Below are 13,395 nucleotides of genomic sequence, written 5' to 3' on the forward strand. Positions count from 1 at the left end.
GTGTATTTAAGTCCACATTATGGTATGGTAAGCTACATTATAGATCCTCCCTCATCAAATACACACCAGCACTGTAAACTCTAGGTCTTTGACAATACCAGAACTGTGCTTTTTTGGGGGGGGTTTCCTTGCCACGATACTAACGATTATCGTGATAATGTCCCGGCCCTAGTAAACCCATCTCCAAACCATGATGCATTGTGTGCTTCCAACCCTAAACCCCAACGTAAAAGTATTACGCAACAAAAAGGCACAGTGCTTCCCTGGAACAACAAGCAGATGAAAACTAGGATTTAGTCAGGCCCATAGAGATAATAGTCAGGCCCATAGAGATCCTATTAAAATACTAGAGGGGCTATGTCATAAACCCTCAATGTTCCGATTTGTAAGTCGCTCTGGATAAGAGCGTCTGCTAAATGACGTTAATGTAAATGTTCCATAATGGGGCAAAAATGACAGCCATCTTAGTCAAGAAGAAATCCAATACCAATCTAATTAGAATGAATTGCAGTACAGGCATACAGTTGAGGTCGGAAGTTTACATACACTTAGGTTGGAGTCATTAAAACCTGTTTTTCAAACACTCCACAAATTTCTTGTTAACAAACTATAGTTTTGGCAAGTCGGTTTGGACAACAACTTTGTGCATGACTCAAGTAATTTTTCCACACCATGGGACCACGCATCCGTCATACCCCTCAGGAAGGAGACGCGTTCTGTCTCTTAGAGATGAGCGTACTTTAGTGCGAAAAGTGCAAATCAATCCCAGAACAACAGCAAAGGACCTTGTGAAGATGCTGGAGGAAACAGGTTCAAAAGTATCTATATCCACAGTAAAACGAGTCCTATATCCACATAACCTGAAAGGCCGCTCAGCAATGAAGAAGCCACTGCTCCAAAACCGCCATAAAAAAATCCAGACTATGGTTTGCAACTGCACATGGGGACAAAGATCGTACTTTTTGGAGAAATGTCCTCTGGTCTGATGAAACAAAACTAGAACTGTTTGGCCATAATGACCATCGTTATGTTTGGAGGAAAAAGGGGGTGCTTGCAAGCCGAAGAACACCATCCCAACTGTGAAGCCAGTTATGCCCTCCGTAAGGCAATCAAACAGGCAAAACGTCAGTAGAGACAGTGGAGTCGAAATTCAACGGCTCAGACACGAGACGTATGTGGCAGGGACTCCAGACAATCACAGATTATAAAGGGAAAACCAGCCATGTCGGACACTGACGTCTTGATACTGGACAAGCTAAACACCTTCTTTGCTCTCTTCGAGGGAAACACAGTGCCGCCAACGTGGGCTACCAACGCTCCCGTGGAATGCGAGCTCTCGTTCTCCGTGGCTGACCTGAGTAAGACATTTAAGCGTGTTAACCCTCGCAAGGCTGCCGGCCCAGACGGCATCCATAGCCGCATCCTCAGGGCATGCGCAGACCAGCTGGCTGGAGTTTTTACGGACATATTCAATCTCTCCCTATCCCAGTCTGTTGTCCCCAATTGCTTCAAGATGTACACCATTGTTCCTGTACCCAAGAAAGCGAAGGTAACTGAACTAAATGACTATCGCCCCATAGCACTCACTTCTGTCATCATGAAGTGCTTTGAGAGGCAAGTGAAGGATCATATCACCTCCACCTTAACTAACACCCTAGACCCACTGAAATTTGCATACCGCTCCAATAGATCCACGGATGACGCAATCGTACTCCACACTGCCCTGTCCCATCTGGACAAGAGGAATACCTATGTAAGAATGCTGATCATCAGCCTTCAACACCATAGTACCCTCCAATCTCATCATTAAGCTCAGGGCCCTGGGTCTCTGAACCCCGCCCTGTGCAACTTTGTCCTGGACTTCCTAACGGGCCGCCCCAAGTGGTGAAGGTAAGCAACGACACCTCCACTACGCTGATCCTCAACACAGGGGACCCACAAGGGTGCGTCCTCAGCTCCCTGTACTCCCTGTTCACCCATGACTGCGTGGCCACGCACGTTTCCAACTCAATCATCATGTTTGCAGACCACACAACAGTGGTACGCCTGATTACCAACAATGAGTGGTGTGGTGCCAGGAAATAACAGGAAGGCCAAGAAGACCGTCAAGGACTTCAGCCACCCGAGCCACGGCCTGTTCACCCCGCTACCACCCAGAAGGCGAGGTCAGTACAGGTGCATCAAAGCTGGGACAGAGAGACTGAAAAACGTAAATCATCTCAAGGCCATCAGACTGTCACCACTAGCCGGCCCCCGCCCAGTACCCTGTCCTGAACTTTAGTCACTGTCACTAGCCGGCTACCACCCGGTTACTCTACCCTGCACCTTAGAGGCTGCTGCCCTATGTACATAGTCATGGAACACTGGTCACTTTAATAATGTTTACATACTGTTTTACCCACTTCATATGCATTTACTGTATTCTAGTCAAGGACTATCCTATTTAACTATTGCTGTACATATTCTATTCTTCAGATATACTTCATATTCTATCCATATACTGTTCGTATTGTCTATACATCCCATTACATATACATACATACACACACACACACTTATACTCCGGACTCCGACATTGCTCGTTCTAACATTTCTTAATTCCATTCTTTTACATTTTAGATGTATGCATTGCTGTGTTTTATTAGACAGATACTGCACTGTTGGAGCTTGGTACACAAGCATTTCGCTACACTCGCAATAACATCTGCTAAATATGTGTATGCCACCAATAAAATGTGATTACATTGTCTAAGTCTTATCATCAACTGATTTGAGCCAGTGTAGGGCTGTGGTTTGACTGCATTGTTTGAATGGAATGTTGGCATATTGGCAGATAATTAAAAAAAAATCATTCCTCTAAAATTGGCTGGCTAGCTAGCTAACACACAAACATTGCAGATAAATACTACACATTCATTGTTTTACACAATATCTTATCACAGCACTGGCAAACCATGGTTGACCAACTCCCTGACCAACATGGCTTACCTTTCAGACCATCATAAGAAGGTTAATGTCCATTCTCGAATATGTCCATTCTCGTATTCTAATTCCTAACTCTATGAGTAATACAGTAATAATACTATAATCGTGCTCTTTTTAAGTCTATGGTTAGACCCTTGTGACTTACTTCAACACCAATACTAGGTGGATTTGTTGAGAGATGTACAGCAAGCGCCTGGTGTGTATTAAGCACACAACGAGAGTACTCACGGTTGGTCAAGCTTCTTGAACTCGGGGATGGGCTCGGCCTTCTTGCGGGACATGAACCAGTAGATGATGAGGCCGGCGATGAGGGTGAAGAGGAAGAGGTCCAGGTTACTGAAGAGAGGATCCTCCTCCTCCATGGCCTCCGGCTGGGTGCTGCTCTCTGATTCCACGTCCTCCATGGTCACACACAGAGCTGCCAGGGCAACCAGACAGGGCAGAGGTTAGAGGTAAGGAATAGGGCTATCCCCGACAAAAAAATATCTTTGTCGACCGAAAGTTGTCTATTCTTCCTACCAATCGATCGGTCGAAATGTTAAAACGTGTATTTTGCCACATAAACACACCCTATGTGTTTTAATAAAATCAACTACATGCACTGAGCTTGCCTGATGCTTTAAGCGCACTGTTTGATGAAATAAGACACAAATTACTCAAGAGCAGAGTTCAAAATAACCCCCAAAATAAACTTTACGTGACCATCCTCCTCTCGCTCCTACTGACTTTCGCAGAACCTGCAATTACTCTCCTGAAGTTGCCGGCTACACGAGGAGACGGCAACCTTTCTCATGTAGAATGCCAATTTATCTTACAATTTCTGCTGAGCTGCGTGCCAGTTATGGTTTTCATTTCCACATTTTCGTGGAACTGTGTCCTTTCATTTATAATAACGTCTTCATATCTCAAAATCATTGTCATATGGTTAATTAAAATTATATATCTAAATGAAAATGATAAACCTAAAAAGTAACTTCTATTGCAAACAATGTAAAAATAGCCTATAAAACCAACAAATAAAAACATTGCAGCCTGCAGGTAAAAAATATCCTGATAAAAATAAATACCCTATAAAATGACATTGGCTATGCATAGCCTGTCTGCAACGAACTTGAAACATTGTATGAACTATTAACTTGGGTCCTGCTGGAAGCTCAACTTGCAACGTATAAAATATTCTGGGCCTTCAGACACAGCTGTAGGCTATTTGCGCAAGGGATAAAAAGTAATCAGGTAGGTTTATTTGATAATGTTTCCACTGGATCAGAGCATGACATTTGTGACTTGTTTCAGGAAACTAGGCGCATGTCGCGCGTCACTACTTCACAGGAGAGCCATAGAATGTAAAAATGTTTAGTTCTTTATCAAAATGCATTGTTTTGGCAGAAATGCCTTCTGGAACATGGTAACTTTCCTGTGCAATAATAACAAACTTGTATGCCATCTGTAAATACAATTTTTATTTTATTTTATTATGAGCCTAGTTGGTTTAGCCACAGAAAAAGACTGCAACCTTCCCGCTAGCCATGATTGGCTGAGATAATGAATGGGCTGGACATGCCGAGAGATGAGTTCGGATTGGTCTGCCATGTAGCGGCGCTTCTGTCTATTTGAGCTGGTCAGTATGTGTAGGTAATCGTTTCTAACACTGCTTTTTTGAAAGATATCACGTAGTAGAATTGTTTTGCGCTCCACTTTCTGGAGGAGCGAGTTTTGAAATCCTTGGAATTAGAGTATGATAGCTAAGGGGATGGAGAAAACACCTGTCTCCGGATTACATCTTTAAACTAAGGGCAACCATGGCATCCGTGCCAGAGAGGGAGACGCGTCCATCCATGTATGCGGGTAAGACAGTCTAGCTAGCTACATTTCCAGATATTACACGTTTCTAATTTTGTCAGAAAGTCGTTTTCATTTCAAGTTAAAGTGTACTGTTAGCTAGCTACGATTTCAGAGAACTCTCGTCTGAGTGTGCCAGAGCGCAGAATAACTGACGAATTTACGAACGCTCAACACCCGTTTAATATTTATTTATTTTTTACCTTTATTTAACTAGGCAAGTCAGTTAAGAACAAATTCTTATTTACAATGACGGCCTACACCGGCCAAACCCGGACGACGCTGGGCCAAATTGTGCGCCGCCATATGGCCGGTGACAGTAAACGTTGGCAAAAAAGCGTAATTAAATTGTTGCCAGCAGCACAGTTGCAGTCACCAATGCTCTGGATAACATAGAAACAGCCTACCCAGCTCTGCTAAGACGAGTAGTAGAATTTACAAGCGGCCAATCTGACAATGCTCTGAGTTTACGAACGCCCAGAGCACACTCTGGCACTCCAGATTAAATTGACGAACACACCCGTAGTACAAACCAGCCTTCAGTCTTTAAATCTTTGCTTGTTTAGTAGATGGGTGTGGCTAAAGCTTAAAAGGGTGTGAATGATGCTGAATGGGTGTAGGCAAAGAAGAGCTCTCCAGTAGGTACCAAAACATTCAAGGACCATTCTCTCAAAAGTGAGGTTACAAGTTTATCAACTTTCAAAGCAGAATTACTTTCCCTTGTTCTACAACTGTAGTGAAAGACATACCATTTTCTAGCGCTGAGTCTCTACTTTTTTCCAAAGTAAAAAACACAATTTCAAATTTTGCTACATAAGACCGAATCGAGCCGGTCGGTCACATTTTTCCCTTTCACACTGAGTGGTTATCTAAAGGGAAATATTTTTCAAATACATTGAGAAACTATTGTCATTCTCAATGGATGTAAAAACAGACTGTTCACTTGCTGTTTGAGGTGATGTCACACCCTGGCTCTGGGGACTCTATATGTTGAGCCAGGGTGTGTAGATTCATTGTGTTTGTGTGCTGTGTTTGAGTGTCTAGTTGTTCTATTTCTATGTTGGCCAGAGTGGTTCCCAATCAGAGGCAACGAGTGTCAGCTGTTGCTGGTTGTCTCTGATTGGGAGCCATATTTAGACAGGCTGTGTTCCCACAGGTGTTGTGGGATCTTGTTCCTTTTGGTTTGTTCTGTGTTGGTTGTGTTTAACCTAGGACGTCACGTTATCGTTTATCGCTTTGTTCGTGTTTATCACTTTGGTTAATAAAGTATGTTCGCTCATCACGCTGCGCCTTGGTCTACTCCGTCTAACGATCGTGACAGGTGAAGAAAACATTACTTTGAGAAGCTCCACAGCTCATTAGTGGTGGTGCATTAATCCAATCAGAAATACTATCAGATCCCCAAAAGGGCACATTTACAGTGCATTCGGAAAGTATTCAGACCCCTTCACTTTTTCCACATTTTATTACGTTACAGCCTTATTCCAAAATTGATGAAATTGTATTTTTTCCTCATCAATACCCCATAACGACAAAGCAGAAACAGGTTTAGAATTTTTTGCAAATCTATAAAAAAAAGACCATTTACTCAGTACTTTGTTGAAGCACCTTTGGCAGAAATTACAGCCTTGAGTCTTCTTGGGTATGAAGCTACAAGCTTGGCACACTTGTATTTGGGGAGTTTCTCCCATTCTTCTCTGCAGATCCTCTCAAGCTCTGTCAGGTTGGATGGGAATCGTCGCTGCACATCTATTTTCAGGTCTCTCCAGAGATGTTCGATCGGGTTCAAGTCTGGGCTCTGGCTGGGCCACTCAAGGACATTCAGAGACTTGTCCCGAAGCCACTCCTGCGTTGTCTTGGCTGTGTGCTTAGGGTCTTTGTCCTGTTGGAAGGTGAACCTGAGCGCTCTGGAGCAGGTTATCATCAAGGATCTCTCTGTACTTTGCTCCGTTCATCTTTCCCTCGATCCTGACTAGTCTCCCAGTCCCTGCCACTGAAAAACATCCCCATAGCATGATGCTGCCACCACCATGCTTCACCGTAGGGATGGTGCCAGGTTTCCTCCAGACCTAATGCTTGGCATTCAGGCCAAAGAGTTCAATCTTGGTTTCATCAGACCAGATAATCTTGTTTCTCATGGTCAGAGTCCTTTAGGTGCCTTTTGGCAAACTCCAAGCGGGCTGTCATGTGCCTTTTACTGAGGAGTGGCTTCCGTCTGGCCACTCTACCATAAATGCCTGATTGGTGGAGTACTGCAGAGATGGTTGTCCTTCTGGAAGGTTCTCCCATCTCCACAGAGGTACTCTGGAGCTCTGTCAGAGTAACCATCTGGTTCTTGGTTACCTCCCTGACCAAGGCCCTTCTCCCCCGATTGCTCAGTTTGGCAGGGCGGCCAGCTCTAGGAAAAGTCTTGGTGGTTCCAAACTTCTTCCATTTAAGAATGATGGAGGCCACTGTGTTCTTGGGGACCTTCAACACTTCAGAAATGTTTTGGTACCCTTCCCCAGATCTGCGCCTCGACACAATCCTGTCTCTGAGCTCTACGGACAATTCCTTTGACCTCATGGCTTGGTTTTTGCTCTGACATGCACTGTCAACTGTGGGACATTATATAGACAGGTGTGTGCCTTTCCAAATCATGTCAAAATACAGGTGTGCCAAGCTTGTAGTGTCATACCCAAGCAGACTCAAGGCTGTAATCGCTGCCAAAGGTGCTTCAACAAAGTACTGAGTAAAGGGTCTGAACACTTACGTAAATGTGATATCCGTTTTTTGTTTCGTTTTTTTTAGCAAACATTTCTAAAAACCTGTTTTTGCTTTGTCATTATGTATATTGATTGTAATCAATTTTAGAATAAGGCTGTAACGTAACAAAATGTGGAGAAAGTCAAGGGGTCTGAATACTTTCAGAATGCACTGTATATATAATCCCAGTCATGTGAAATCCATAGATTTCACCTACAGCACCCAATGTCACAGGAAGGCCAAAAAGATAATCAAGGACATCAAACACCCAAGCCACTGCCTGTTTACCACGCTATCACCCAGAAGGCGAGGTCAGTACAGGTGCATCAAAGCTGGGACCAAGAGAATGAAAAACAGCTTCTATCTCAAGGCCATCAGACTGTTAAATAGCCATCACTAACACATTAGAGGCTGCTGCTGCCTATTGAAATCACTGGCCACTTTAAGAAATGGAACACTAGTCACTTTAATAATGTTCACATATCTTGCATTACTCATCTCATATGTATATACTGTATTCTATAATATTCTACTGTATCTTAGTCCATGCCGCTCTGTCATTGCTTGTCCATATATGTATATATTCTTAAATTCCATTCCTTACGTAGATGTGTATTGGGTATATGTTGTGAAATTGTTAGATATTACTGCACTGTCGGAGCTAGAAGCACAAGCATTTTGCTTCACACGCAATAACATCTGCTAAACACGTGTATGTGACAAATAACATTTGATTTGATTTTAGATTAGGGCCTAATTTATTTATTTCAATTGACTGATTTCCTCATATGAACTGTAACTCACTAAAATCTTAGAAATTGTTGCATGTTGCATTTATATTTTTGTTCAGTATAGTTCTGACTATGCTCTTCAAGAGGTGATACTACAACCAAATAGTTATAAAACATTTAACAATCCCTTGAAAACGGCGTGCACTTTTCAATGGTTTTAGTGGAGCTGAGGGTCGCCTTCTACCCCGGCAGACAAATCGAACGTTCTGCACCTTATTGTGACGTTTTATTGAAATAGGGTTTCTATATGTAATTCTATGATTAGGCCCATGAAAACAAAAATGGTGCACGTGGTAGTGGTAACTGGAGGAAATTAAATCTACTTTCACCCAGATGATGTCCCAAAGTGCTTCGCTCATTCCCGAGTCAAATAAATTAGCAGTGCAAGCTGACACACAGCAACAAACATCTCAACTTGTGCCATTTCATAAGGAGGAAGGCGATAATGATTTGTAATGACTAAGCACAGGAGCATTGACAAAAGGGAAAATAAACTGCTGAACAAGCATTTAGAAAGTATGCTTTGTCAGCCATTGTACACTGTCCAAGTAGCACATCCTGGTTGTTAGGAGGAGACATGACAATTCTGCTGATATAAGTTACAGTGAGGAAAAAAAGTATTTAGTCAGCCACCAATTGTGCAAGTTCTCCCACTTAAAAAGATGAGAGGCGCCTGTAATTTTCATCATAGGTACACGTCAACTATGACAGACAAAATGAGAATTATATAGCTAGTTTGTATAAAGTGTCTTAAGTTAAAAAATGGCTCTGGGCTAATGGCCTGTAGATATTTCTAACTTATGAAACATGAAGACTAAATGCTAAGTTGTTGACAGCTTATGCTGATTCATGTTTGGCAATTCACATGTAATGTCCACGTCTGCCAAAGTGCAACAGGTCACAAGAGTTCATCTCATGCCTCTTTCCTCATCTCTCGATGTTCATGACATATCGCAAATGTATTAACTTTGGACAAAATAGACAAATTAAAACCGCCATCAAACAATATACCTAATATATAAACAATGTATTAGTATTACACTAATAACAAGAAACAGATATGTCATTATGTGACATGAACTATGTTCAGTCTAGCCCAAGATGTACTCAAGGAGCCTACCATCACTCCCTAAGGTCCAAGGACCTTATATTTTATTTTCAGAGGTAAACTGGCTCTGGCAGCCAAAACAGCCAAATACTCAACCTAAACCCGAATCGATTCTCAAATTGCGGTTTCATATGACATAAAAATAATTTTCCTTCTTCCGTTACACAGGTGTTCGGAGCATACTAGATAGCTAATTAGCACTGTCTTCAGTCTGTCTTCCGTAAAACCCGCTGTAACATGGAGATATGGCCGCGTGGGAACACTAACCCTATGTATCAATTTAACCTTTATTTTTATTTTTTATTATTTCTCGCTGGTATGAAATGTAAGGACCTTATGCTTCCAAAACAAAATGTGTTAATGTTCAGACAGACTACCTGCTGTCTACCTGCCATTGACAACTACCTGCTGTTGTCAAGGGATTATTCAATAAATGTTTATAACTATTTGGTTTTAATATCATGACCTCTTGAAGAGCATAGTCAGAACTACACATTTCCGATCAGTAAACATCAATTGATCATGTAACGTCAGATACATTAGGGTAGCCTATTCATTTAGCATGTAGCTAGCTAAGCAAACATGTCATTTAGCTTGCTTCATCATTAGGCTTTTGGAAAGAGCTTGACATCAGCAAGTCCTTTTCCTGGTAACGTGGTCAGTCAGACTTGTCATCACCACTATAGATGACTAGCAAATCAAACAAAATGTGGATATAGCTATCTAGCTTATCCCCTGAAAGTTAGCCAACTAGGCATATTGACGTGATCTGTTATTAGCTCGGTAGCCAATTTGACGTGGTCCATCAATGTAGCCTAGCTTTCATGTCTGTCAGCCGCAATTGTGGAAAAACAATGTTGAAAAGGGGATAATGTTGAGTAACTTTGCTAGGTAGGCCTACGTTGGTTGGAGAAAAAAGTACAATAAGGTCTACTTACCACTGTGTTTAGGCAACTGTACAAAGTTTCTACCCGTAGCTTCCAAAGTAAACATGATCAGCTAATAGCACATCAACAAATGCGCCCTTCTGCTGCTTGACAGGCAGTGCACAAAGGATTGGAAATTAACCTAAACCACTCATCCTTGTCAGGTATAGTTCACTTTTATTTTATATCATTCAAATATCCAATTAATGGTGGCCAATGGAGAGATATCGTCAGGCTACCCTCACGTATCCGAAATTACATTATCAATTGATGTTTACTGATCATGAAAAGCATCCAGTTGCTTGCTGTATAACTGATGATAGAGCTAAATATGCGCAATTTTTTTTGCATGGAATAATCGGACATTTGTAATTCTGACTATGCTCTTCAAGAACTGATGATATTACAACCAAATAGTTAACATTTATTTAACGATCCCTTGAACGGCACGCAGTTGTCAGTTGTTTTAGCGGAGCTGGGGGTCTCCTTGCCCAGTTGCGAGCAGGCAAATGTTATGTGATGAGTGGCCTTATTGTGATGTTTTATTGATAACGACCTATAGAAAACGTAATGGAGCTTGACCACGACATTATTAGCAATCAAACACCAAACTAGCTGTTATTTACAAGCTGGTACTAGCTGACTTTACAAAGTGACAACAAGTGGAAAAGCAATTGACTAAACACTAAAAACAGGGTTTGGTATATCAGTAAATGAACTATGTTCGATTATAAACTAAATAGCAAACTATAGAAATGATATGCTAAATGACTAAAATGTAAATGTAATATTTAGCCATTAGCTAGATAGCTAAGGTTAGCTGTACTTGCTGAAAAGTTTGTTAGTTGTAAGGTTACTTGCTTGACAGTTGGTTAGCTACTTAGCTCACTAGACTAGCCAGGTCGAGCTAGTTGGCTAGCTAAGTTAGAAATAAACTTTATTAGAAATTAGCTTTATTACATGAATTACAATCCATTCTCATGACAATACTCCTCAATGCTGTCAGGGAAACACCACTTTAGTATATTAAACATTTCAGCATAGCTAGACTTTCAGCTAGCTACTTACCTTCTCGTCTTCAACGTCAAGCAAAAGCACAGTGCACAACACAATGGGGAAACTTTACGCCATGCCGTCACTCAGGAGGACTAAACCAAATCAGTTTTCTCAAGGGGTGTAGCACTTACTACTCAAGAGTGAAAAAATTCACATACAAGTCACGACATGCTATCTGTAGACAAGGTCAGATCACTTGTACAGAAAGACATCATAGATTCACCCATTCTATTTGTCTAACAATTAAATTAAACTAAATTTGCTTATTCACAATATTTTCTTAGTATCTCACTTTGAAGAATACACATTTTAAGAAATGGACTAGTCCTTAAAGACACGCACATATAACATGAATAATAAATCGCAGATCACAGTGCAGTGGGCCAGGGGTCAAGGTTATGAAATCCGCCCAATAGTACTGTTGAGGGGAATTACAGTGAGTTAAGAAGTCTGATTGCAAGTTATCAAATTAAACTTTATTTTTTGGACCCAGGGCCTCAATTCCCTCTTTGTGTGGGGACAGCGATCTGACGAGCAGCAACACCCCATCAAGCTGGCGGATTGCTGGGACCAGGAGAACAACAGAGGTTGGCTATAGAGGTAGGTTGTGATGTAATTGTCAGTGTTTCCCACCTAGAACTTTTTTCAGGCCTGGTAGTATGTAGCCAAAACCCTGAACAATCAGCACCTTGGTAATCATATACTTGAGTTGGACATAGGCATGTGGTCAGTCAGGATCACTTGCATCCAAATAGCTTAATTTGAAATTCAAGCTGATGATGTATCTTTTACAGGTATGTGATACCATCCTGAGTCATGCCAAAAGAGAGGTTCTCCTTCACCCAGCACCTCATCAGCGCAACACTATTGCACGGAGAAGTTGTTCCAACAACACAAGTGTGAAGTTCCCCGATACAGCGCTTGAAACAACCATGGAGGCGTACCCCATGTTGAACAAGGCTAAGCTCAAAACCAAACTGTCCCTCATCTATGAGAACAGTGAGTTCAAGGCTTGTAGTGGTGCGTGCCCCTGTACCAGTTCTTCATGGAGAACAACCTTCAGAGCACTTTCACAGAGACTGCCAGCCTCCTCAGAATCCTCAATCACCACACCCATGACAACTGCTGAGTCAGGAAGGTACTTCTCTACACTGAAAAGGATCAAGACCTTCCTGAGAAACAGCATGACACAGGATCGCCTGAACGCTCTGGCCATGCTCTCCATGGAGAAGAAACTTGTCAGGGACATTCTGACTTTAATCAAAGGGTCATTGAGAGGTTTGCCACTCCAGAAGGCGGCAGACGGCAAAATTCCTGTACAAATAAGATGACAACACACACACACAGAGCAGCTCTGGCCGCATGTTTCTTTGTATATAGTTGACCTTAGCATAAAAAATCCAGTTATATGTGGTACTCTAGAAAGTCTTAATAGTGTCTTTGCTAATATTACTTGTATATTGTTGTTTTGTATCAATTAATTGTTGCAGTTCTGGAGCACATTAACAAGTAGTCACATTTAGTATGATCATAAAATACTGTATGCTATTCTTCCAGTCAAAGGTTTGAGTTCATCCACTTGATATCCATTTCTATATTATACATCCTTTCATACAGTGTAAGATTTCCTATAAACTTTATAATAATTTCATGTTATTGTCCACTTTCCACTCTGTTCTGACAGCATGCCTGTTGCGTTGCCTGTTTACTACCAATGGTGAAAAGTTCACTTTTAAATCACAAATGAAAGGCTTGGGTTTGTGTAATATGTTTTTGTGTAAGAATGCCTCAACTTTTTTAATATTGGCATTAAATAATTACTGAATGTTTCACTGGGCACTGCTGTCCTGCAGTTTGTGTTAAAATATATCGCGATGGTTACAGGAAAAAAGTATGGCACAGCCCCACCGGAGAATATTTTTCACCAGCCGCCACTGAGAAACTG

The 13,395-nt window shown here is 41.6% G+C and overlaps 1 protein-coding gene across 1 annotated transcript in view; it reads right to left on the reverse strand.

Moving 5' to 3' along the window:
* The window catches only part of LOC121567322 (NADPH--cytochrome P450 reductase), a 39,153-nt gene extending 27,294 nt beyond the window's left edge, over positions 1–11,859 (reverse strand). The window contains exons 1-2 of the mRNA XM_041877272.2: positions 11,463–11,859; positions 3,214–3,403 (exon numbers count right to left, since the gene is read on the reverse strand). Coding sequence (XP_041733206.1) covers positions 3,214–3,389 — 176 coding nt within the window. The 5' untranslated portion in view covers positions 3,390–3,403; positions 11,463–11,859. The remainder of the gene's footprint in view (positions 1–3,213; positions 3,404–11,462) is intronic.
* Between the last annotated feature and the right edge of the window lie 1,536 nt (positions 11,860–13,395).

The sequence above is a fragment of the Coregonus clupeaformis genome, chromosome 6 (genome assembly GCF_020615455.1).
Source record: "Coregonus clupeaformis isolate EN_2021a chromosome 6, ASM2061545v1, whole genome shotgun sequence".
Lineage (NCBI taxonomy): Eukaryota > Metazoa > Chordata > Actinopteri > Salmoniformes > Salmonidae > Coregonus > Coregonus clupeaformis.